The following is a 25,852-nucleotide window of genomic DNA, read 5'->3' as shown; positions in this document are numbered from 1 at the left end:
GGGAGGATGGGATGGGGGGGGGGGCAGGACAACGGCATGAATGATTTATTAGTCTGGCATTACTGGGCCATTCCCCATAGAGAGTAAAGAGGGAGATGGAAGGATTAAATTGTTGAAGGGTGGTACTTTGAGGTAGAAGACGGGGGGGGGGGGGGGGGTAATCATGTACTTGAGGTGTAAGATGCAAACATTCGAACCAGAGCGGCTACTGGCTAAACCAACAATTTTCTTATCAGTTCTTAAATGTCAAACCTAAAAAAACTGGTCAGTGGTGTAAATGTGCAATTTGCTTCTACGATGTCTCTCTCCAAGAAGAGACGATTGGATTGGATTTGATGAACTCACTTCTTAAAAAAGAAAAGATTTTCCCATTCAAACCTTTTTTTTTTGCCAGTAATTATGGCTACTTTTATACAAATTCCGGTTATGTTGAATTGAATTTCAATCTGAGGACCCCTTATACGTACCAAGGTTGATATATTAAAAACTATAGAGAGGAAGTTGAATATGGATTTTTTTTTTTTTCAATTCAGATTTTTGGCAGAATAAAATTCAGCTAAACGATTAACTAACAAAAATATATATAATGAATAAAATAGCTTTTATTTGGTCCCTTAAAATTGACAGTAATAGATTAGAGGTGCAATGATTAATCGATTAATCCAATTCAAAATGGAATTTTCATTTTTAAGACTGGCCTACAGAAAGGTGCATAAGGCTGTGTGTGTGTGTGTGTGTGTCAGAAAATATGGTGAGTGAAGGGAAGAAGCAAAGGAGGTGGTGCTGATGGATAACGTGTGAAAATGGAAGAGGAGCAGGAGCATGCTGTTCTCGCTAGCGAGTACACGGCGCTCCTCCAGCCCTCGTTTTTCTTCATCTTCCACTTCTTTTCTGCCAACTTTCTTAGCCTTTTTGGAAAAAGAGAATAAGGCTTCAAACATCCATTCATCCATCCGTGCATTCACCCGTGCATCCATCCTCTCCTCCCGTGGCTGACAGTGGTGTCGTGCAGTCAATCGGTGAATAATTTAGCAGGTTGGCTTGCTTTGCCCCATCATGCTCCACACTCACTGAGCAATACGCAGCAAAATCGCCAGTGTAAAGTCAAATAAATGAAAAAAAAAGTATATATATATATATATATATATATATATATATATATATATATATATATATATATATATATATATATATATATATATATATATATATATATATTAGGAGTGTGAATTGCCTAGTACCTGGTGATTCGATTTGTATCACAATTCATAGATCACGATTCGATTCGATACCGATTAATACCGATGTGAATCTATAAATTGATTATTTCGATTTTTTATTTTTTTTTTTAACTCAAATTTAGAAAATACTAAGCAGTAAACTTGTACAGGTACATTGTAAGATTTGTATGAAAAATGTATTTATCTGAAAATTCTGGCTTAAAACTGAGCCACTGCATTTAACAAACAGGGCGCAGTCTGAAATACTGAAATAAAATATTAAGGCTTAATGTTTCATTAACATAACATTCTTCCATGCTTAATGTATAAATCCTAACCCTAAGTAAGACGTTTTGTTGATTATTCCCATAAAAAAATGAAGTTTAAAAATCGATTCGAGAATTGCGATACAGCGATAATATTGCCGAATCGATTTTTTATAACACCCCTAATATATATATATATGTATGAAAGTCTAATTTTTTTTACACTGTGACAAAGTTAAAACAACTCTGATCAGAGTTGAAATTTAACACTTGTCATTGGTCAATAATGGTTACTGTTGATTTGACACTAAATTAGGTGATGTCAAATATTATTCCATCTAGTGTTCTTTTTTATAAACACTAAAAACGAGTTGCTTTCTTTAACACTAGAAATGTTAATATTAACTAAATATTTTGCTGTGTTTTTGTTTTAGCCTGACTATTCATTATAGCAAGTTTTTTTTTTTTTTGGGGGGGGGGAGAGTTTGCTGAAAAATAATTCAATAAAGTACTTATGAGTTGCCCTTCTAAAGGGTAATGCAATCACATTGCTCTTTGTTTTCAAGCAACAAAAATCCAGACCACGCGTCCCTGGTTAAGTCATATTAGGCTGTGGATGGCAAAGGGTTCTAAAAGTTTGTCATAACATGAATCATTGTTGTCTTAGAGGGTGCTCTAAATGACTTGTTAGCATCAGTCGATATCCAGCAGAAGTTCAATCAACTTCACCTTCAGGCAATAATCTCTGTATTGGCTGGGAAATGCATCTTTAAAAGGTGGAGTCTTCCTTTTTTGGGGACAAATTGGTGATTTGAAAGGAAAGACGGTAGGATGAAAACAGCACATTAACGACTTGTGTGGCGTGATCTTCAGTATAACAATTCCCATTTGCAACCCCTGTAAGATGATGTAATTAACAGCAGCAGAAGGTATTCACCATTTCGGAATAAAAATTTAATGAGACGCGAGTATATCTTTGCCTACTTCTCGCCTTCCCCTGTTGCCTTCTCAGCTTCTAGAACGCCTTGTTAATTACTAGTAGTTAGTAATTAACAAAATAATTAATTAATAGGGCTGGGCCATTAATCCATTTCTCCGTTCTTATTTTTTATCCAAAACCAAATATGACCTCATTCACTGCCATTGACGGCTATAGACGTCAAAAAATCATTTGAACTATTTCTATTAGTTTAACATTTTTCCCCCCACTTTTGTTAAAAAGAGTATGAAAACCTAGATTTTTTTAATTGCACATTTAGAACAGAAAATTTGTGATTAATCGTGAGTTAACTAGTGAATCCATGCGATTAATTACGATTTAAAAAATTAATCGACTGACGCCCCAAATGTTTATTATCCTTTTTTTTTTTTTTTAAATCACGTCAGGTGATTAACATTTTTAATTGGAATTAATCGCATGACTTCAATAGTTAAGTCACGATTAATCACAAATTTTATATCTGTTATAAATGTACAATAACATTTTTTTTCTAGGTTTTCATCCTCTTGTTAACAAAAGTGGAAAAAATGTTAAACTAATTGAAATAGTTAAAATTATTTTTTTTACATCTATAGCCGTCAATGGCACTGAATGAGTTTTAATGGGCATGCTGGAAAAGGGTTAATTTAAAATGATTATTTATTAATTACAAAATGAATGCACTTATTTTCAAATTTGTAAAGGATTTTAAAAAATAATTTCTCCCGGGCACCCACGGCACCCACCATGGACCAAAAAATTTCAGTTGGCTGCAAAATATTTTTCTTCTATTTTTGCACAGTAGTTTTTCGTGAAAGCACATAAGCAACAATAATCAGTTAATACCCAGTAATCGGGGAAAAAATGGCTTTGTAAGACACTTTTATGCAAAATAAAAATTTATCAGATTAATCGATGGAATAACAGATTTTTTTTTGTAGCTCAGTTTTGTTCATTCGATTTGACATCATCATTGCTCTCCTTTTTTTTTAAAAAAAAATAAATTTTTTAAATATTTTTTTAAATATATATACATATATATACATATACACACACATATATATATATATATATATATATATATATATATATATTTATTATTATTATTATTTTTTTTTTTTGTATGTGGGTGAGCATGTGCATGTGCGTGCGTGCAGATTTTTTAAATATTCGCAACAATAAAGCCATTAACTCATTCACTGCCATTGCAATTCATTTTAACTATTTTTATTAGTTTAACATTTTTTTCCCATTTTTGTTAACAAGAGTATGAAAACCTAGATTTTTTTGGGGTACATTTAGAACACATATACATTTTTTGATTAATCGTGAGTTAACTTGTGAAGTCATGCGATTAATTACGAGTAAAAAAAATTATCGCCTGATGCCCCTAATTTTTAATAATCTTTAAAAAAACTAAAAATAAATAAAAATCACAAATTTTATATCTGTTTAATACAAAAAAAATCTAGGTTTGTATACTTTTGTTAACAAAAGTGGGAAAAAAATTTTAACTAATAGAAATAGTTCAAATGAATTTTTGACGTCTATAGCCGTCAATGGCAGTGAATGAGTTAATAAACAGTAGTCTGGGGGAAATGGTTTTCAAGCAATAAATCAAATGTAGACACTTGGATTTCTGGTGTAAATCCAGGCGATGGAGTTGCAGTCGGCCATCTACGGGTTAATCGATTTAAGAACCACTCATCAAAGCGTCTCAGCCGCAGCCCTGACACCTCGGTGAGGAAACACAAGTCCAAACCGCAGCCACTCTTCTATTATGCACGAGCAACAACGGCACGTAACGACTCGTATTCTTTTCCTGTCTGCTCACGGGGTGGGGATGTAAATGCTCAGCTGGGGTCCGTACCGATGATTTCACTGTGATGTGCACTACTACAACACAGCTTGAGTTACATAATAGTTGAAGAAAAACTCAACGGTGTCGATTCAAGAGTCTAGTGGACCCTCTTGAGGTTCACCACTTGTGAAGTCTCAACTCTTGCTCATTTCATCGCCGCAATACAGGAAATACTTTAGCATGAAAGGGGTGAATGTCATAGCTGTCTCCATGGAAACAAAAACAGTCCAAGTTGTGATGGACTTTGCCACCTAGCCGTCACATACCTGCAAGGAATACGCCTCCCCCCCCGACCCCCCCATCAGTCGTCCCACCTACCACCTGACTGGTTAATGTCAAATGGACAGAGGTGGCGTGTTTGTGTTACATGTAAGAGCGCTTTCACGTGGACTGTCTGCACCTTGCACTGTTTTGTTTTGTTCACTAACCGATTAATCGTATTGAATTTCAATCCCTTCGTTTTAAAACAGGAAGTCATTTCAAATTGGCAATGCAAACATCAATTTAAAAAAAACATTTTTTTTGATTCAGCATGAAAAGATTAAAAGAAAATCAGTCCGCTTTCAAATAGGACAGAAATCTTAATGCAGTATTTACTTTAGAGAAGCTGAAATAGTTAAATGAAGGAGCATTTGGACAACTTTAAATTAAAAAGTATCTAAACGATTACTCGATTATCAATTATTTTGATACCCGTTGATTAATCCTTGCAGCTCACTTTAAATTAAAAGTATCTAAATGATTAATTGATTATCAAAAATAATTACTGTGATAATTGATTACGTGTTGATTAATGGATTAATCGTTGCAGCTCACTGTAAATTAACAAGTATCTAAACGATTAATCAGTTATATTTAAAAAAAAGATCAAATACCTGTACTTTGATAATAAATTACTGGTTGATTAATGTTTGCAGCTCGCTTTAAATTAAAACAGTATCTAAACGATTAATCCATTATCAAAAATAGTTGTGATAATAAAATATTAATCACAATTAGTTCGGTATTAATTGAAATCACAATTAAGACAATCATTTGTGTTTTGGTGCAAAACAATAAAATGTTTAAACGTAAATATATTATGACAAATAAATTTCAGTTTCTTTTGGACCAAACAAGACGTATTGAATTTGTTATTTTAAAATGAAAAAAAAGGTACAAATATATACATTTAAACTTAGTATTAGTAATCTTTTATTTTTGTCAACGATTATGCCAATTTTGTAATTGTGGAGTGTAATAATTGTAATTGTAATTGAATTTCGATTAATTGCACAGCCCTACAAGTACTTTGGTAATCGATTACATGTTGATTAATTAATAACTCGCTTTAAATTAAAAAGGTATCTAAATAATTACTTCCTTTATCAAACTTTTTTTTTTTTTTTAAGTACATACTGCAAAGCCTTCTCGAGCCCTGATAAAAGCATTGATTTCATTTTCACTCATGGAAGCAGCATTTCATCTCCAATTTCATCCGCCAGTTTACGATTACTCGCCACGTCAACAATTTGCCAGAATTTGCCACTTAAGAGATGTCAAAGCTAGCAATGTCATTTTTGAACATTCTGCAAATCTGGTTCTTCTTTTCATCATTCCCCCCTCTTATGTACCCCCCTCCAGGTGTACCAGGGTCTCGACATCATCACCAACAAGGTGACATCCGAGGAGCGCGCCCAGTGTCGGCATCACATGATCGGCTTCGTGGACCCGTTGGTTAGCAACTACACGGTGGTGGACTTCAGGAACAAAGCCGTTTTGCTAATATCCTTTCCTAGCGTCTTCCTCCCCAACGCCCCGCCCACCTCTGTCTGTCTTTTCTTTTCTTTTCCTGACCGCTTTATGACATTGATGACATGCATCATCAGGATAAACTGCCCATCGTCGTTGGCGGAACAAACTATTACATCGAGTCTCTGCTGTGGCGAGTCCTCGTCGATGCTGAGGTGAGTAAAATGCTTTTTATTTGGCTTTTGACTTTTTGAGCTCTCTTCAACTCCCACTACTTTTCTTATTAGTCATGAAAGTGTTTTATGACCGATTTTGATATTCGATATCAGCCCCAAAAAAAAAAAGCTGTCGATTAACTTGACGATCAATAAATTTTGACTGTTCTATATCAAACATCCCTACTAATAAGAATTTTATTATTATTTAATGGAATCATGTTTTCCATTTCCCCGTTGTCTCTATTCAGCGGGAGGATTCGGGGGACGGCGAAGATGGCAACGCAGACAGGAAGTTGGAACTGGAGAAACTGGGAGGAGCTGAGTTGCATAAACGTCTGATGGAAGTGGACCCCAAAATGGCCGCCATGTTGCACCCCAACGACAAACGCAAAATTGCAAGGTAATCCATACAGGTAATGTCCATTGACCATATTGTGATACACTATAGTCATTAATTAGACTCTTATTAACTCATTCACTGCCATTGACGGCTTTAGACGTCAAAAATTCATTTAAACTATTTCTGTTAGTTTAACATTTGTTTCCACTTTTGCTAACAAGAGTATGAAAACCTAGGGGAAAAAATTATTGTTAACTCTTTGACTGCCAAAAACGTTAAATAACGTTTAGTAAAATCCTATGGAGGAGTGCCAAAGACGTTAAAAGACGTTTGTTTCAAAACAGAGGTGAAACTAACCATTTTCTATTGTGGATTACTGAAAAACGGAATAAGGTAGAAACAAACTTTTTTTTTCTGATGAAAGATGAGAGTCCAATCTTTTTTTGGTAGTATGTGTGTTTCCATAGGCCAAACACATAATTTTCTATGGACCTTGAAAGATCAGTCAAAAATGCTTAAAATCGGCTGGCACCCACGGCATCCCTTTTCTGAAAACGTCTGGCAGTCAAAGAGTTAATTTAGAACAGATATAAAAAATTGTGATTAATCGTTAGTTAACTAGTGAAGTCATGATAATTGCAATTAATTAATTAATCAATTAATTACGGGCCTAATTTAAAATAAATAAAAATACGGCGCATTTAATCGTAATTAATTGCATGATAATTTTATATCTGTTATAAATGTACAATTAAAAATTCAAATGAAATTATTTTTTAAACTAATAGAAGTAGTTCACATGAATTTTTGACGTCTATAGTCGTCAATGGCAGTGAATGAGGTAAATATAAAAAGACAGCAAATAAAAACACCATCGGCCTCTATTTATGGATATACTGAGTATAATACAGTATGGTAATAATAGTGCTAATGCTCCGTCCTCACTGGCACATTTGACGAGTTGCAGTTTGTGCACTCTGGTCTTTTGTGAGAAGCAGGTTAGGTTACCCCGCTCCGGTCCGTGACGGGAATCATCTTTTCTGTGTTATTTACCGAGCGCGGGCTGGCGGAAGAATCTTACTAGGAAGTAGATTTCTTACCTCGGTGTATGTGCTCATTATCACAAGCTTAACACACAGTTTTCCACCACATCCTGTCAATCGATGTCCAAGGCTTCCTACCGATGCTAATGACGTGTGTTTCATTTATATATAAAAAAAAAAAAAAAAAGTCTCTCTGCTCTCGCTCCACAGAAGCCTGCAGATCCACCAAGAAACGGGCGTTCCTCACAGTTCCTGGTTGGAGGAGCAACGAGGCCAGCAGGGCGGCGACGGCCTGGGGGGCCCGCTAAGGTACCCGGACCCTTGCATCTTTTGGCTCCACGCCGACATGGACGGTAGGGGCGGTGAATGATTGGATCCCCTGCCCCAGATTTCCACATGGCCCTATTTGATCCTCCTGGTTCTTTCTTTGTTGTGCAGCTCTGGACAAGCGGCTGGACACTCGTGTCGATGAGATGTTGTCAGGCGGGTTGATCGACGAGCTCGGGGACTTCCATGTCCGCTTCAATCGGCGGAACGTGCAGAATGACAGGTGAGGGGAATCAATGATGCTCGGACTGGTTTGGGTGGGAAAACGCACTCAAATGGTATTAAACCAAAAAAAAAAAGCTACAAAAATTCAAAAAAAATAAGGTGTGAAAGTGGTATCACTTGTCCCTCTAGTTAAAAATCTTAAAAATTCAACAAAAAGTTAAGTAATTTTAATTAATTTATTATTAATAATTATACTTAATTTTATTTTTAAGTATGATGCTCGGACTCGTTTGGGTGGGAAAACGCACTCAAATGGTATTAAACAAAAAAAAAAAGCTACAAAAATACACCAAAAATAAGGTGTGAAAGTGGTACCAATTGTTCCTCTAGTTAAAAATCTTAAAAATTCAACAAAAAGTTAAGTAATTTAAATTAATTTATTATTAATAATTATACTTAATTTTATTTTTAAGTATGATGCTCGGACTCGTTTGGGTGGGAATACGCACTCAAATGGTAATAAACAAAAAAAAAAAGCTACAAAAATACACCAAAAATAAGGTGTGAAAGTGGTATCACTTGTCCCTCTAGTTAAAAATCTTAAAAATTCAACAAAAAGTTAAGTAATTTTAATTAATTTATTATTAATAATTATACTTAATTTTATTTTTAAGTGTATTTTATTTATTTATTTTATTATCATTGTTATTATTATTATTATTTATTTTATATTTTTTTAAATTAAATTTTGCATTAAAAGTATTACGAAACAAATATTCCCCGATCTTCAATTTTTTCCCCATTATTTGGTATTGTTTAATGATTAAAAATAACAATTAAAAAGGCTTTTTTAATCAACATTTTTTGCCCGCCAAATTTGAAGAGCACCTGCTATTTGTTAATTTTCTCAACATTTAATATTAGGACGTCCTCAACATTTTTTTTATCCATTGCACACGCTTTTCTAATCAGTTAATTACTTGCATAATTTGAAATGGAAAAAAAAATGACCCTAATATTTTTTACATGAACAAATATTCTGAATGTCATACACAAACATTTATGAAATGCTTTACCTTAATGCATGCAGGTATGTTTATTGCTCAAACACAACCTGTGCTACCTTTAAGGATAATCCGTGGACAGAATAAATAGTGTGATTAAGCTGCGTTAATACATGATTTATGCGATAATTTTGTGTGTGTGTGTGGAAATATATATTTTTTATATTTTTAACTCATTCACTGCCATTGACGGCTATAGACGTCAAAAATTAATTTGAACTATTTATATTAATTTTACATTTTGTTAAGAGTATAAAAACCTAAAAAAAATAATTTTTATTGTACATTTAGAACAGATATAAAATTTGTGATTAATCTTGAGTTAATTATTGAAGTCATGTGATTAATTACAATTGAACATTTTAATAGCCTGACGCGATTTAAAAAAGAAAAGAAAAGATCATTAAATATTAGTCGTTCGTCAGGCGATTACATTTTAAAAATTGTAATTAATCGCATGACTTCACTAGTTAACTCGCAATTAATCACAAATTTTATATCTGTTTTAAATGCACAATTAAAAAAAGAATTCTAGGTTTTCACACTCTTGTTAACAAAAGTGGAAAAAAATGTTTAACTAATAGAAATAGTTCAAATTAATTTTTTACGTCTATAGCCGTCAATGGCAGTGAATGAGTTAAATACTTCTGAGAGTCTGAAATTAAAGGATTTGGACAATTACAGTTTTTTTTAAAAAAGCTATTAATGATCATTCAAATGTTGATTAATTTGATAATCGGTAAGTTGTCGATTAAACGATTAATTTTGACACACCTGGCTCCAAATGTACTGAATTTTCATTTTTATCTCAAACCCGACCAAAATTGACTTTTTCTTTTACAAGTTGGCAAGTAGGTTGTGTGTCGCTGCATCAAGTTGATGATCATATTCCCATCCCTCTCTGGAAAATTAATGATCCAGGACGGAAGGAAGGATCTCTTCTTCTTCTTCTCCTTGACAAACTCAGCCAAGCGATTCGGCCATTATTTATCCCCTCCTTCCCAGTCTTGACAGGTCACAATGTAGACCGCAGCTTCCCCGAGAGCTAGAGGTCCGATTTCGACAAAGCATACAATGGGGATTGCGGGCAGTGTGTCAGGGTTATGCTCATGCCAGCGGTTGCTGGTTTTTGTGGCTGCGGGGAGTTAATGCATGGGCGGGACACTGCCCTGTTCCATGTCCCATCTTTTAAGGCCTTCTCTCGTACCGTCGCCCTATCAGCAATATGATCAGTAAAGCACTTTACTCCCTCCCTCCATCCTTCCCCCCCGTCTGCGACTCCTTTACCCTCATGACTCCATCCCCCCTCCCGGCTGGCTTCTACCGTGAGACATCAAGGTCAAACCTCTCTCCTCCATCGGCCACTTTTCACCCTCCATTGAATCGACATTTCCTGCGCTCTGTCGCTATTCTTGGATCTCTGTCTCGGGCCCGCGCGGCCGCCCGTCTACTCTGCCATTTCCCCCCCCCCCGCCGTCTCGAGTATCACACGGGGTCAAGCCAACTGTATTTTTTCCAGCCAGCGTTTCCTCTGCATAGAAATGAGATTATATTGCTATTTTTGCACTTCTGTGGAAAAAAAGGGGTCAGCTCGCTTAACGCGGATCTGTGGACGTTCGTCACAAAAAGGTACAGAGTGAGCCCACACAAGCGCTTCTTCTCAAATTGGGGAATGATTTGACCAAATTGTTTCCGGCCGTTGTGTGGCGAGGAAAAGCAGCTGGTTTAATGTCACCGTGTCCTCCGAAGGACCTCGCTTCTTCTCAGATTGATATTCTTTGCGCAGGGAGGTGTGGGGGGGGGGGGGGTTGGGATGACAAGAGAATAGGGGAAGGTGAAATTACGGCTGTCTAGAAAGGTCATGATGGTAACTTTATTACTTGCATCAAAGGGGGCGGTCTCATTACAGTGTGTTTAACATCTTTTTTTTTCTTCTTTTTTTTTAATGATACGTGGATAGTCAATTCAAGGATGTTCAAGGTTGAGCTTATCTGAGATCCCGAATGTCATTTAAAATGAATCTGAATTGTCTTAGAGGTCTTTTGTAAATGTAAGAAAATACTTTGAAATTCCTGAACAGTAGATAAAAAAAAAACAGCAAGACAGACAAAAAAAAAAACACATTTAGACTTTTAAGTAAAATTGTATTGTCACATGAATTTATGGGAGAAAGATTTATTAAAATGATGGATTTATGGTTTTATGAATTAACTCATTCACTGCCATTGATGGCTATAAACGTCAAAAAATTATTTGAACTATTTCTATTAGTTAAGTTTTTTTTTTTTCCACTTTTGTTATGAGTATAAAAACCTAGATTTTTTAAAATTGTACATTTAGAACAGATATAAAATTTGTGATAAATCGTGAGTTAACTAGTGAAGTCATGCGATTAATTACGATTAAAAAAAATTATTGCCTGTCACCCCTAATTTTTAACAATTAAAAAAAAAAGAATTTATGGCAGTGAAAGAGTTAATATCAGGCTATGAAAATCATTTTTAATCGTGAGTTAACTAGTGAAGTCATGCGATTAATTACGATTAAAAAAAATTATTGCCTGTCACCCCTAATTCTTAACAATTAAAAAAATAAAGAATTTATGGCAGTGAATGAGTTAATATCAGGCTATGAAAATAATTTTTAATAATCTTTTTTTGGTTTGTTTTATTATTCATTCAATGCCATTGACGGCTATAAACGTCAAAAAATTATTTGAACTATTTCTATTAGTTGAGCTTTTTTTTTTTCCACTTTTGTTAACAAGAGTATAAAAACCTAGATTTTTTAAAATTGTACATTTAGAACAGATATAAAATTTGTGATTAATCGTGAGTTAACTAGTGAAGTCATGCGATTAATTACGATTAAAAAAAAAATTATTGCCTGTCACCCCTAATTTTTAACAATTAAAAAAAAGAATTTATGGCAGTGAATGAGTTAATATCAGGCTATGAAAATAATTTTTAATAATCTTTTTTTGCTTTGTTTTATTATTCATTCAATGCCATTGACGGCTATAAACGTCAAAAAATAATTTGAACTATTTCTATTAGTTAAGCTTTTTTTTCCACTTTTGTTAACAAGAGTATAAAAACCTAGATTTTTTAAAATTGTACATTTAGAACAGATATAAAATTTGTGATTAATCGTGAGTTAACTAGTGAAGTCATGCGATTAATTACGATTAAAAAAAAATATTGCCTGTCACCCCTAATTTTTAACAATTAAAAAAAAGAATTTATGGCAGTGAATGAGTTAATATCAGGCTATGAAAATAATTTTTAATAATCTTTTTTTGGTTTGTTTTATTATTCATTCAATGCCATTGACGGCTATAAACGTCAAAAATTCCTTTGAACTATTTCTATTAGTTCCACATTTTTTTCCACTTTTGTTAACTAGAGTATGAAAACCTAGAATTTTTTTACTGTACATTTAGAACAGACATAACATTTGTGATTAATCGTGAGTTAACTAGTGAAATCATGCAATTAATTACGATTAAAAATTTTAATTGCCTGTCACCCCAAATTTTTAATAATAAAAAAAAAATGAATGAGTTAATATCAGGCTATGAAAATAAAAATTTATTCAATTCATCTTAAAAAAAAAAATTTTTTTTAACCCAGTCATACTACTAATATATTCTGGGGGTTGCATGGATCAGTGGTAGAATAGTCATCTCCCAACCAGGAGGATCTGGTTTCGATTCTTGGTCCTTGTGACCATGTCGAATTGTCCTTCAGCAAGACCCTGAACCCTAATTTGAAACCACTCGTGTATACATATGTTGTCGATAAAGCAGTATATAAACAGTGGTCCATTTACTATTTTCATTCTGGTGCAACAAATAATGTCTTATGCAAACGAGGCACCTCAACCCGTGTCACTGCTCACGTTGCCGTTGACGCACTCAGCCACACAAGAAGAAAATACATTATAGAGATGAACAGGTTGTCCCTAGCAATAAATAACTATGCGGCCTTTTCTACAGGCTGTCGTGTGTGTCGTCATGGAGACAAGTTCCGGTATGCACATGCTGACACAACCCAAACGCGTAGTAAATGAAAACATTTTTTCAAGTCAAGTGCGCCTCATTCAGACCGAGTGTCATCACTTAGGCATGGAAAAAAGCAATTGTGTGACAAATTTCCTCAGATCAGTTTATAATTAGCTTCCCTGGATTTTTTTTACATTTTATTTTACATTCTGCTCCATTGGGTTTAATACCAAAGATTGTATCTGTTTACTCATTGATTCCCTTGGTTACAAGTGTTCAGCCTTTTTAGAGAGCTCTTATTTTGTGTGCCGTCTTCTCCTTTCTCACAGTCAGAACTACCAACACGGGATATTCCAGTCGATTGGTTTTAAAGAGTTCCACGACTACCTGACGGCTCCTGAAAACAGCACCCAGCAGGAAATAGACGCACTCCGGAGCAAAGGTCGGCCATTTCCGACTAAGTGCAATGGCTGCCGGGATGATCTTCCATCTTAACGGCGTTCTTCTCAATCTCACTGTAGGTGTTGACGCTTTGAAGATTGCCACGAGGCGCTACGCTCGCAAGCAAAATAAATGGGTCCGTAACCGCTTCCTTAAACGTGAGTTGTCATCAAGATGAGATTTACAGCCCGCAGTATCGTGTCATTTATCCAGAGTTAGCGTGTGCGTGTATCCGTTCATATTAGCGCTGCCAGGTTTGCGGTCACACTCTGAGCGCTTATTTACCACCATTTTTTTTAATATATATATTTTTTTAGTATTTGACGATAGATTAGATCCTGTTTGTATTGCTACTCCGGAGCTGCCTATAAAATATCCATTCATATTTTCTTTGCTGAGGATGTTTATTTAAGCAATAATGGGACGCATTATCATATTTACACAATATGAAGTTGGTTTATCCAAGTCTATTTCACTTCTTGTTGTTTTTATTAAATTATGTTTTTAATTATATTACAGCAATAGCAGGTGATTCCAAATTATTATTAGGGGTATTTATATTAAATTGTGTCATCATCAATCACTAACTGGGCCATTCTATAACACTGCCGGCACCTAAGTCGTTGCACAAACATGCAATATGAGAATCTGGTCTCATAATTACAAATTTATATTCCTTTTCCTTACACAAACTATAAGGTTAATCAGACATTTTTTTCCTACTGTTAAAAACAAATATTACTTTTTCCTCCTCCACTTTATTGGCTATGAATAGGCCTCATGAATTAAAACAAATGCTAAATTGACTTTTAAATGGATTATATGTGAATATTTTAGCTTCCTATTGCAGAATTATTATTATTTATTTATTTTTGCCATATAGTGTTCCCTCGCTATAACGCTGTTCACTTTTCGCGGCCTTGCTGTTTTGTGGATTTTTTTAGTGCAATTTTGCATGCTTTTTTTTTTTTTACAGTAATGTACCTATTTTATAAAATTTCTGAAGGTTTGCACATTGAGAATGTTTAACTCATTTACTGCCATTGACGGCTATAGACGTCAAAAATTCATTTGAACTATTTCTATTAGTTTAACATTTTTTCCCATTTTTGTAAACAAGAGTATGAAAACATAGAATTTTATTTTATTGTACATTTAGAACAGATTGTGATTAATTGCAAGTTAACTAGTGAAGTCATGCGATTAATTATGATTAAAAAAAATTAATTGCCTGACGCCCCTTTATTTTTAATAATCTTTTCTTTAAAAAAAGAAAAGTTTCTCCTGGAAAAAAAAAAAAAAAAGAAAAGTTTAATAAAAACTAAAAATAAAATGATTTTTTTTTTAACAAGAAAAGATTGTTAAAAATTAGGGACGTCAGGCGATAATTTTTTTCGGAATTAATCGCATGACTTCACTAGTTAACTCACAATTAATCACAAATTGTATGTGTTCTAAATATAATTTTTTTCTAGGTTTTCATACTCTTGTTAGCAAAAGTGGGAAAAAAAATGTTAAACTAATAGAAATAGTTCAAATGAATTTTTGACGTCTATAGCCGTCAATGGCAGTGAATGAGTTAAACGAGAGATATGTGAAAAAATGTAAATGCCTCGATGAGAAAAGTGGTGAGGGTTTTAGAGACTTAAAACATTTATATAAATGTAAAACATAAAGCTAACTACTTTGCGGATTTCATTTATTGCGGGCATTTTTTGGAACCTAACCCCAGCGGAAACGAGGGAACACTGTATTGCCCCTGCACTGAATTTTCCTGCCCATGATTTGGAAGCTAGGAAGGGTGAATATCCACCACTTTCAAGCAACATTCAGACTACTCTCTATTTAGTTCCCTATTAAGAAAGAAGAAGCCTATTTGCATGGACCGCCCCCTCAAAACCGTCTAATTCACAAGTCTCTTTTAAGGTTCTGTGCTAACTGTGAAATGGGTGTGCAGTTTCTGAAAGGCTGATAGAAGCATTCCCGCTTTCAAATCCATCTTTGCAGGTTGAACTTTTGAAATCTTTTTTTTCCCGGTAGCAGGTCCCTTGTGGCGTCAAATCCACAAAAAAAAAAAACGGCTTTCGTGGCCTGTTACCTGCCACAGTCAGCGACATTAAAGACTGGATAAACACACCTCAGCCAAAATCATCTTGTGGTTTGGCATTCGTGCTCGATTCCCATCCTTATCCACTCGCAGCCTGAAACTGGAGGTGTGTTTTTCAAGAGAGCTTACATAAAGGATGTGTATGTTCTTGCGGTCTAAGGTGGGGAACCCGTGTGCTCCCGAGTCCCACTGGCAGCATACCCTAAAGTAACCCAGCCGCCTAATCCTGTTAGACCCAAACGGCTTAAGCCACGCCAGGCCCTCAACCTCAATACCCCGCTCTTTCTCTCTCCCTCATAGCGCCCTTGCACATACCATCTGGTCTCCGCCACATGCGTGTGACATGCGTGCGTAATCCGTCTGAACTCGTCCACGCTTTTGCAACTTGCACGCGTGGCTCGTCCACAAATCTTTGCGGGAACCCGGTCAGCTAACGGATAAGATCGACTTTCTGCCTTTTAGTAGTAAATCCTCTTCTTCCACTATGGAAGTTGCAATCTGATATGTGACCACCGGTATTGAGCGATCAAGGCAGAAGCCCCTTTTGCCTTTTTTGGGAAAAGCACGTTTTGCGCTCATGATCCCAAACCTCAACATATGAGGTGTCGAGTTTAGTAGTTCTATGACAAATTTTTGGGTGACACATTTTTTCCACATTATCGGTTTTGTTTACATTCATTGATAATCATACTTGTTGATATACAGTATATATAGCATGTAATGTACAGAGGAGACATATGGCTCGTTGATGGATACATTTGTCCAAAAAATTTCTGAATTATCATGTGGTGCAACCAAAACATTTTTACCCTACATCATGTGGTATGACCTGAAAAAAAATATCACTTTTGTCCAACAAGTATATATTTTCATTAGAATTCGACGTGTGTAGCTAACTTGCTTTGTTTAGATGACTAATTGTTAGCCTCATCACTTTAAATTGAAAATATTATTTGGTGGGACCAACCATCCTAAATTGTAAATAGTCCAATTGTAGTTAAAGGGGAAGTCAACATCTCAGGGGGCGGCCATTTTGTTTGAAGATGACATCACAGTTGCTCAGGCAATGACCAATCACAGCTCACCTGTTTTTTGAAGCTGAGCTGTGATCGGTTGTTACCTGAAACCTGAGCAACTGTGATGTCATTTTCACTCCACAGCAAGTGGCAAAATGGCCGCCTTCTGATATTGATAAAAAAAAACTGCTGGATGCTTATCTCACATTCCACTAACGTAATATTAACCAGAATACCGTATAGAGTGATGAAAAGCCTCTTGGTTACTTCTCCGATGAGTGTCCTCCTCCTTCGGTAGGAAACTTCGGAGGGGCGGCCTTGTCTTGAAGATTAGTGGTTGTTTGGTACGCCATCCACTTATGGATGATGGATTGAACAGTACTCTGTGGGATGTTCAAAGCTTTTGAAATCTTTTTGTATCTTTCTGCTGCTTTAAATCTGTCCACGACTTTGTCCCTGAGCCTGATGCGGTCTTTAGTCTTCATAACGTTGACTAAAGATTAAGATTGTGATTCGCAAATGCTCTCCATCTAACCTAGCTGAGCTGGATCTGTTTTGCAAGGAGGAATGGGCAAACATTTGTGCAAAACTGATAGACTTACCCCAAACGGGTGTTCCACAAAATAATAATTTTGGGGTGGGGGAGTACTTTTGCACACCCTACTTTTCAGTTTTTTTGTTGTAAACCATCTAGCCAATGAAAATAATGCTAACATGTTGAATTAGCTGTCAGGTAAACTAACTAAACTCTTCTTTGACAATCACACCATGTTTTTGTGGTTCAGTAAAAAATAATAAGAGTATAATAATATTTAATATTTTTATTTTTTCATGATGGTCCATTCCAGATTTAAAACATGTTGAATTAGCTGTCAGGTAAACTAACTAAACTCTTCTTTGACAATCACACCATGTTTTTGTGGTTCAGTAAAAAATAATAAGAGTATAATAATATTTAATATTTTTATTTTTTCATGATGGTTCATTCCAGATTTAAAACATGTTGAATTAGCTGTCAGGTAAACTAACTAAACTCTTCTTTGACAATCACACCATGTTTTTGTGGTTCAGTAAAAAATAATAAGACTATAATAATATTTAATATTTGTATTTTTTCATGATGGTCCATTCCAGATTTAAAACATGTTGAATTAGCTGTCAGGTAAACTAACTAAACTCTTCTTTGACAATCACACCATGTTTTTGTGGTTCAGTAAAAAATAATAACAGTATAATATTTAATATTTTTATTTTTTCATGATGGTCCATTCCAGATTTAAATCTAGCATTAAGCTACCAACCTTTTTGTTAACGAAATGATATGGTTAGCTTGAACAGTTTGCAAACCTGGTTTGACGCACACACACACACACACACACACACACACACACACACACACACACACACACAGTTGGGTTTACATGTCTAGTGGGGACATCTCATTGACATAATGCATTTTCTAGCCCCTCCCCCTAACCCCAACCATCCAAAATGATTGCCTACCCCTATTCCTTACCCTAACCTCAAACATAACCCAATTCAAACCTAAACTCTAAAACCAAGTTTTGACCCTCAAAAAGGAGGTTTGGACTCATGGGGACCACCACAAAGATAGTAAAAAACCCAGAAAATGGTCCCCATGATGTGATATAAACCACCCCCACACACACACACATAAGCACACCATCTGAGTAGGCTAATCTCTTGAAGCGTTATGAAGCTGCCGGGAATTTGCCTCGGCCACACACACACACTCGGGAAGCAGAGCTCAGCAGCGGGGGGGGGGGCAACCTGAGCGTTTTTTAACTAGTAGGTCAAAAGTAAGTGAGGATGACAAAACGCCTGAAAGCGGGTTACACAAGATGCCGCAAAACACATGTAAATAAAGCCAAATCGATGCACACGCACGCACACATGCCTGTTAGGTGCGAGTTTAACCTACTTTTCCAGTTTAGGCCTTTCCCGAGGTGAGCGAGCAATTGGACGAGGATATTTGATTAAAACTTTGATGCAGGAATGCCTTAGCGACTTTCGGGCTGTTTTTATTTCAGTCCCAGAGGGACTTGTGCGCCCACGTTTTGTCGCCGTCACCATACCCAGGTGTATTTTAGCGGGCGGGGGTGGAGGCTTTGTGTCGGCGGGCTCGTGAGCATTAAGAAACAGGGGCGTCGATATCTTTTGGGTGTATTGTTTGGGGGGGCTGAGTGGGGCGTGAGCGTGCAACATGATCCAGTGGCGGCAACAGGTGTGAGGCGCAAGTTTATACACTTGAAGCCCGCATGTACGCACATGCACGTTTGCACGTGGAGATCAAGCTCAGAGGTTGCTATGGAAACCGGATGGTTTGGAGACACTTCTCCATTTAATAGCATGAGAAAGTGTTTCAAAAACTTTCTAGTTTTTATGTCAGAAATGAAATATGTTGGTGGTGGGTGAAGTGATAAAATATTTATTTCCCCTCAAAAGCCTCAACTGTCGAGGTGGCGTTTTGCATGGTTTGTTAGCATTTAGCTAAGTGCGCTTTTGTCGGGCAAAGCTGTGGTTGTTTTGCATACAACGGAGGATACGAACCATTTGCACATCGATGGCGTTTTGCATTGTTTGCTAGCAATTAGCATTTAGCTTAAGTGGAGTTTCTGGGGAAGGTTGTGGTTGTTTTACATGCGCAACGCTTGAGTGAAGTAAAAAAAAAATAAAAAATCCATTTAAGTTGAATTTTTGTATTTTGCTGTAAATTTGCCCTCAGTATGACTCACAAGAAACTAGTGCCATTTTCTGCTTTGTGCTTATTGGAGAATAATACAAATGCAAATATGATATTTGTATGTATTTAACCTTTATAAAGGTGTGCAATTCGCATTCAGTACTCAGAAGTGTTTTTTTAATTTTATTTTTATTTTTTTATGGGCAGCGATTGGCCTTATCATCCGTCTAGCATCTGTACAATAAACAAGGGACAAAGTGGAAGAGGAACAGGAGGAAAGAGGAAGGAAGGCGAGTGTGAATGGCGGCATGTGTTGTGCTGCAGCGTGGATGACGGCCAGCGAGGCGCAGCTGGCCGTCGGGTTCTTTTTTTTTTTTTTTTAACACGCTTGCTCTCCAAACACAACTTGACAAATGACTGCTGGTGTACTCGGTGGCAACAGGTGGACGACTGTTCCAACACGGTCGAGCAGCTGCACTGCGTCGCCCGTCTTACTTTCTTCTTCTTTTGAATGCGTTTGTTGATTTCTTATCAACGCACTTTAGAGTTCAATTTCAAAGCCTGCATTGTATAGAGTGTTTACCTAGCATGTGGCAAGCTTTTTTTTCATCAGCTTTGCCACCCTGCCCATTGCACCATTACGTGCTCTATACCACCAAATAAAACCAGAAGCTTTGGTTAACAGTTGAACCTCCTGTGTGGTTGTATAAACACACATGCAGAAGTGCCATTGTACCCTTTTGTCATCTAGCCACTGTACAAATGAAAATAATGCAGCATGTTGAATTAGCTGTCAGGTAAACTAACTAAACTCTTCTTTGACAATCACACCATGTTTTTGCGGTTCAGTAAAAAAATAATAAGAGTATAATAATATTTAATATTTTTATTTTTTCATGATGGTCCATTCCAGATTTAAAACATGTTGAATTAGCTGTCAGGTAAACTAACTAAACTCTTCTTTGACAATTACACCATGTTTTTGTGGTTCAGTAAAAAATAATAAGACTATAATAATATTTAATATTTTTATATTTTCATGATGGTCCATTCCAGATTTAAAACATGTTGAATTAGCTGTCAGGTAAACTAACTAAACTCTTCTTTGACAATCACACCATGTTTTTGTGGTTCAGTAAAAAATAATAAGACTATAATAATATTTAATATTTTTATTTTTTCATGATGGTCCATTCCAGATTTAAAACATGTTGAATTAGCTGTCAGGTAAACTAACTAAACTCTTCTTTGACAATCACACCATGTTTTTGTGGTTCAGTAAAAAATAATAAGAGTATAATAATATTTAATATTTTTATTTTTTCATGATGGTCCATTCCAGATTTAAAACATGTTGAATTAGCTGTCAGGTAAACTAGCTAAACTCTTCTTTGACAATCACACCATGTTTTTGTGGTTCAGTAAAAAATAATAAGAGTATAATAATATTTAATATTTTTATTTTTTCATGATGGTCCATTCCAGATTTAAAACATGTTGAATTAGCTGTCAGGTAAACTAACTAAACTCTTCTTTGACAATCACACCATGTTTTTGTGGTTCAGTAAAAAATAATAAGAGTATAATAATATTTAATATTTTTATTTTTTCATGATGGTCCATTCCAGATTTAAAACATGTTGAATTAGCTGTCAGGTAAACTAACTAAACTCTTCTTTGACAATCACACCATGTTTTTGTGGTTCAGTAAAAAAATAATAAGAGTATAATAATATTTAATATTTTTATTTTTTCATGATGGTCCATTCCAGATTTAAAACATGTTGAATTAGCTGTCAGGTAAACTAACTAAACTCTTCTTTGACAATCACACCATGTTTTTGTGGTTCAGTAAAAAATAATAAGAGTATAATAATATTTAATATTTTTATTTTTTCATGATGGTCCATTCCAGATTTAAAACATGTTGAATTAGCTGTCAGGTAAACTAACTAAACTCTTCTTTGACAATCACACCATGTTTTTGTGGTTCAGTAAAAAATAATAAGAGTATAATAATATTTAATATTTTTATTTTTTCATGATGGTCCATTTTAGATTTAAAACTAGCATTAAGCTACCAAACTTTTTGTTAACCAAATGATATGGTTAGCTTGAACAGTTTGGTGTTTATTCCACGTGGGTTTTATGAGTCAGTTTGTCAATAAACTTCAACATTCGGTGACAAACGGCTTGAAGTAAGCATGCTTAGTTAGCTCTTATTTGAAGAACTATGTAAGTGTGAAAGTGAGAGCAGGTGTTGAGAAATACTATTAAAAAGTGTGTTTTAATAACTTTAAATGTGCTTTGAAATCTGTGGGAGGGGTTAAAATAGTTTTTTCTTTAGTTTTTTTTTATATGGTCGTGTCTTATATTTTATCGCTTACCATGCACCATTTTCTCTGATATCTGGTTTATAGATGCTCCTCTTTAAGTCATTAGATGCATATTACTGTTTTGCCTGCGAGACGGTGTAGTTTTCATAACGGCCGCTTTTCCTGCACACGGCACACTTAAAAAAAAATTCTTTTTTTTTACATGCACTTCATTTTGTGGGTGTGGAATGGATTAGGTCGTAATTTAGATGGCTCTCATTTACCGGAGTGTGTCACGTTATTAAATACAAAAGTCTCCTCTTTCCCTCTTTATATTTTTGCATTGGACGGGCTACATCTTGCTTTGGAGGTGCTCAGTTTTCATTGCTTAAAGGTCACCTTCACTGCAGGCTTTCTGCCCCCCAAACCCCCCCCCCCCCCAACCCCCCCCCCCCCCCCGCAGCCCCCCCCCCCGCAGCCTCCTCCCCCCCATGTGCATCTGCATGTCTCGAGTCAATACAGGCAGCGTCTGTGGACGCACACAGACGAGCAGTGCAGGGATTCAGTGGTGCTGTTGAGCGCTCGGCCCAGCCCAGTCGGGAGACTTTGCTGACCGAAGCAAAACGGTCACACGGGGGTGGGACCGTTGGAGAATGAGTGAAAGACCTGAGAGGGGGGAAAAAGGGGGGGGGGGGGGGGGCTATATCGAGCCGGTGTGAGTCAGCAGGTTGACAGCGCTGGAGGGCGCGGCACCAAAAAAAAAAATGTTGCTAATGATTTGCCCGATCCATATCTGCTGCCTTGAAACACCTCGCTCATTACCTAATGGGTGTCAAATAATCGGTTTCATATTCATGGCACATGAAATTGATAAACACGTTGGCTGGTTGAGGGATGAAAGTGGCGCTTTTCTTTTTATGATGCACAATTGATCAGCATGCTGGATGTTTATGTGAGCGCTATAAATCAGCTTGGCCTTGTAGGGTGCATAATGTGCGCTGGATTGACCCACGTGTGTGTGTGTGTGTGTGTTTGTGGGTAGGACCCGGAGACAGCGTGCCGGCAGTGTACGGCCTGGATGTGACGGATGTGGCCAGATGGGAGGAGACGGTGCTGAACCCTGCACTGCAGATACTGGACAGCCTCTGCAAGGTGTGGCCTTCTTGCTTCGCGTCTTATCTGGCAACACATTAGGGGTCGGTTTTGCTTTCTTGCACTTTGCCTTCCCTTCTTTGCTGCGAGTGTCATTTTTTAAGATCCACATACACTCCTTAATACTGTTAGTTCATGCCTTGTTCAACCATTTGGTATGGTCTTAAAGAATGTGTAGTAAATCCCTGTTTAGGATTGTGAATGAGGACTTGTCTGTGAAATTCAGTTTTAGATAAAAGCGCTATATAAATGAACTATCATTTACCTGACCCTCGATGTGAATAGCCCATGTATATGTATGATATAAATACATTTAGGGCTGTCAAAATTAAAGCGATAAGTTTAATTAAATTTTTTTAAAGTGTACAGTCTTTGATTCTAAATATGTTTTCTATGCGATGATTTTACATTAATTCCAAGATTTTACTCAAGCAAATATATGTTACAACCCCTGAAGAAAAAAGTAGAAGCAGAAGTAGAAAAATTGGATTAATTGTGATTAATCGTGGAAAATTGTGCGATTAACTCTTTGACTGCCAAAAACGTTAAATAACGTTTAGTAAAATCCGATGGAGTGCCAAAGACGTTAAAAGACGTTTGTTTCAAAACAGAGGTGAAACTAACCATTTTCTATTGTTGATTACTGAAAAACGGAATAAGGTAGAAACAAACTTTTTTTTCTGATGAAAGATGAGAGTCCAATCTTTCATTTGGTAGTATGTGTGTTTCCATAGTCCAAACACATAATTTTCTGTGGACCTTGAAAGATCAGTCAAAATGCTTAAATCGGCTGGCACTGGCGACATCCCGTTTCTGAAAACGTCTGGCAGTCAAAGAGTTAATTACAAAAAATAATAATAATTGCAACTAACGATTATCTCACTAATCGATAAATCTCTCGATTTATTTTTTGTATTAATCTGTGAATCATAATTATAAAAATATTTTCTTTTTTTTTTCAAAACCAGGACATTATTTCAAATTGACAGTGTACAAACAAATTAATTATGATTCATTTCCTGGTTTGGTTTATAGCATGAGGAAAATAGGCAAAAATGTTTCTCATTGTTTTCTAAATAAAACTGGCATCTTTTTTGCCATCCTATATTCACCTGTATTTATTTTTAATTAGGGCGAGGTGCCCTCTGTTCCACCAATCAGACTAGAGGGGGCGGAGCTAAGGAACAAACGGAGCCAGCATACCTGCGACCTTTGCGACAAGGTGATCATCGGTGACCTGGAGTGGACCGGTGAGACCCGACACAACTGATCACACATCATTTTTAATCATTCGTTAGTTATGGTCACGTTAGCGTCACGTGTAGCTCTCTGACCTGCAGCTCACCTCAAGTCCAAGAAGCATCACTTCCACGTCAGGAAGAAGCGCAAGTCCGACGGCACGAGTGAAAACGGGGGTCGGTGTAGCGCTTCGCCTCCCGCCTCGGACGCAGAGACTCGGACGAACCCGTCGGAATCCTTACAGGACACCAACGCAGCACATTAGGGAAGTAACTTTGACTTTTCGAAACGCATCCATAAACTATGAAGTCCATGAATCTTTTCATCACATGCAGTTGGACCTTTTTTCTTTTTTGGGGGGGTTTCCGATGAAAACATTTTCTTGATGCTGCTCATGTCCACATTTCCATGAGATGCCGCTCTCAGTTGGAACATTTTGTATTTCAGAGTTTTATCACGGAGACTGTGTTTGGATTCAGTCCAAGATTGGATTATTTTTTCTTCCCAATCGCACTAAAGATACATTATACGGAGTTATTTGGACGTAAATATGGAATTGCCCTCCCTTTTTTCTACCGCTGGGTTTTGAGTTTTGGAGCAAAAAGGCCAAGACAATTTTTTTATTGTAAGGAGCACACAAAAGGGATTCTATATACACTATATGGACATAAATATTTGGACCTTTGGACAAAAGACCACCCGGAAGAAAATATGACGTTGGTAGCATGACATCTTGACTTTTGGAGCAAGCTTTATTTTCTACTGCACTGCAACCAGAGTGCATGCACTACTTGGACAAAAATATTGGGACACCTGGCTATTAATCCGGAAAAAGTGAAAAAGGAAGAAAAAAAATCAAGTCCCTCCCCTCCAACCTTAGATTTGGCTTTGTTTTGATGCGGAATTAAGATTCGCGAGGAACCCTGAATCTAAACCCTGATCGATTAAATTAATCAATCTGAAGCAATAATGTGCCTTACCTAGATCATTTTGACTTGCTTCTATTGTGCGTGAAATGTTTTAATTGGTAAATTTGAGCCCTGTGGGTTTGGTCATCGTTCATTTGAAATGGATGCAGCTCTTTTTTTTACAATATTTAATAAACATTTAAAACGTAATCCTCACCACTCATTTTTAAGATGAATGCATTATTGTCTCAGCGGTTGGGCTGGGAGACCGCGTACACAATACCTGGCATCCACCCGTGCCCCCCCCTCCCCTCTTGTCACCTGCAGCTTCTCCCTACCTCTTCCCTACTTCTTCCCGTAGTCACCTCGCACCTTGACGGCGTGACTCCGAAACATTTCCGAGCGTTGTCGTAGCTGTAAATAAGCGAGCGTGTTCCACTTTGACAAACTGGGTCAGTCAGGCCTCAAGCTTACATTTAGCCGTACAGTACAGAAGTCACATTGTAATGTAAGATCCCAACCATGTTGTTAAAAGCTAGAAAAAAATTGAAAAATAAAAACGGATATAAAAAAATATATATTATTCAAAAATGTAATTAAAAAAATTAATAAAATAAATAAGAATTAAAAAAAAATTAAAAAAAATAATGTTGAAAAACATGCGGAAATAAATGTTCAAAATAATAAAACAAATAGAATTAAATATCAATCAATAAAAAATTTCTGCTCATTTATTTCATGCTGCAGACGTAA

The 25,852-nt window shown here is 36.2% G+C and overlaps 1 protein-coding gene across 2 annotated transcripts in view; it reads left to right on the top strand.

Moving 5' to 3' along the window:
* trit1 (tRNA isopentenyltransferase 1) overlaps positions 1–25,309 on the top strand; it is a 32,917-nt gene extending 7,608 nt beyond the window's left edge. The window contains exons 2-11 of one of the 2 annotated variants that reach the window (XM_077548666.1): positions 5,950–6,092; positions 6,176–6,272; positions 6,524–6,675; positions 7,869–8,011; positions 8,097–8,208; positions 13,547–13,659; positions 13,739–13,816; positions 22,843–22,952; positions 24,085–24,202; positions 24,293–25,309. In XM_077548666.1, coding sequence (XP_077404792.1) covers positions 5,950–6,092; positions 6,176–6,272; positions 6,524–6,675; positions 7,869–8,011; positions 8,097–8,208; positions 13,547–13,659; positions 13,739–13,816; positions 22,843–22,952; positions 24,085–24,202; positions 24,293–24,456 — 1,230 coding nt within the window. In that variant the 3' untranslated portion in view covers positions 24,457–25,309. Of the gene's footprint in view, positions 1–5,949; positions 6,093–6,175; positions 6,273–6,523; positions 6,676–7,868; positions 8,012–8,096; positions 8,209–13,546; positions 13,660–13,738; positions 13,817–22,842; positions 22,953–24,084; positions 24,203–24,277 lie in introns of both variants that reach the window. The other variant, XM_077548667.1, reaches the window with a different exon arrangement.
* The last annotated feature ends 543 nt before the right edge of the window (positions 25,310–25,852 follow it).

The sequence above is a fragment of the Vanacampus margaritifer genome, chromosome 17 (assembly GCF_051991255.1).
Source record: "Vanacampus margaritifer isolate UIUO_Vmar chromosome 17, RoL_Vmar_1.0, whole genome shotgun sequence".
NCBI lineage: Eukaryota > Metazoa > Chordata > Actinopteri > Syngnathiformes > Syngnathidae > Vanacampus > Vanacampus margaritifer.
Note: the sequence above shows the minus strand (reverse complement) of the source record. Positions and strands in the feature narration are given on the sequence as shown.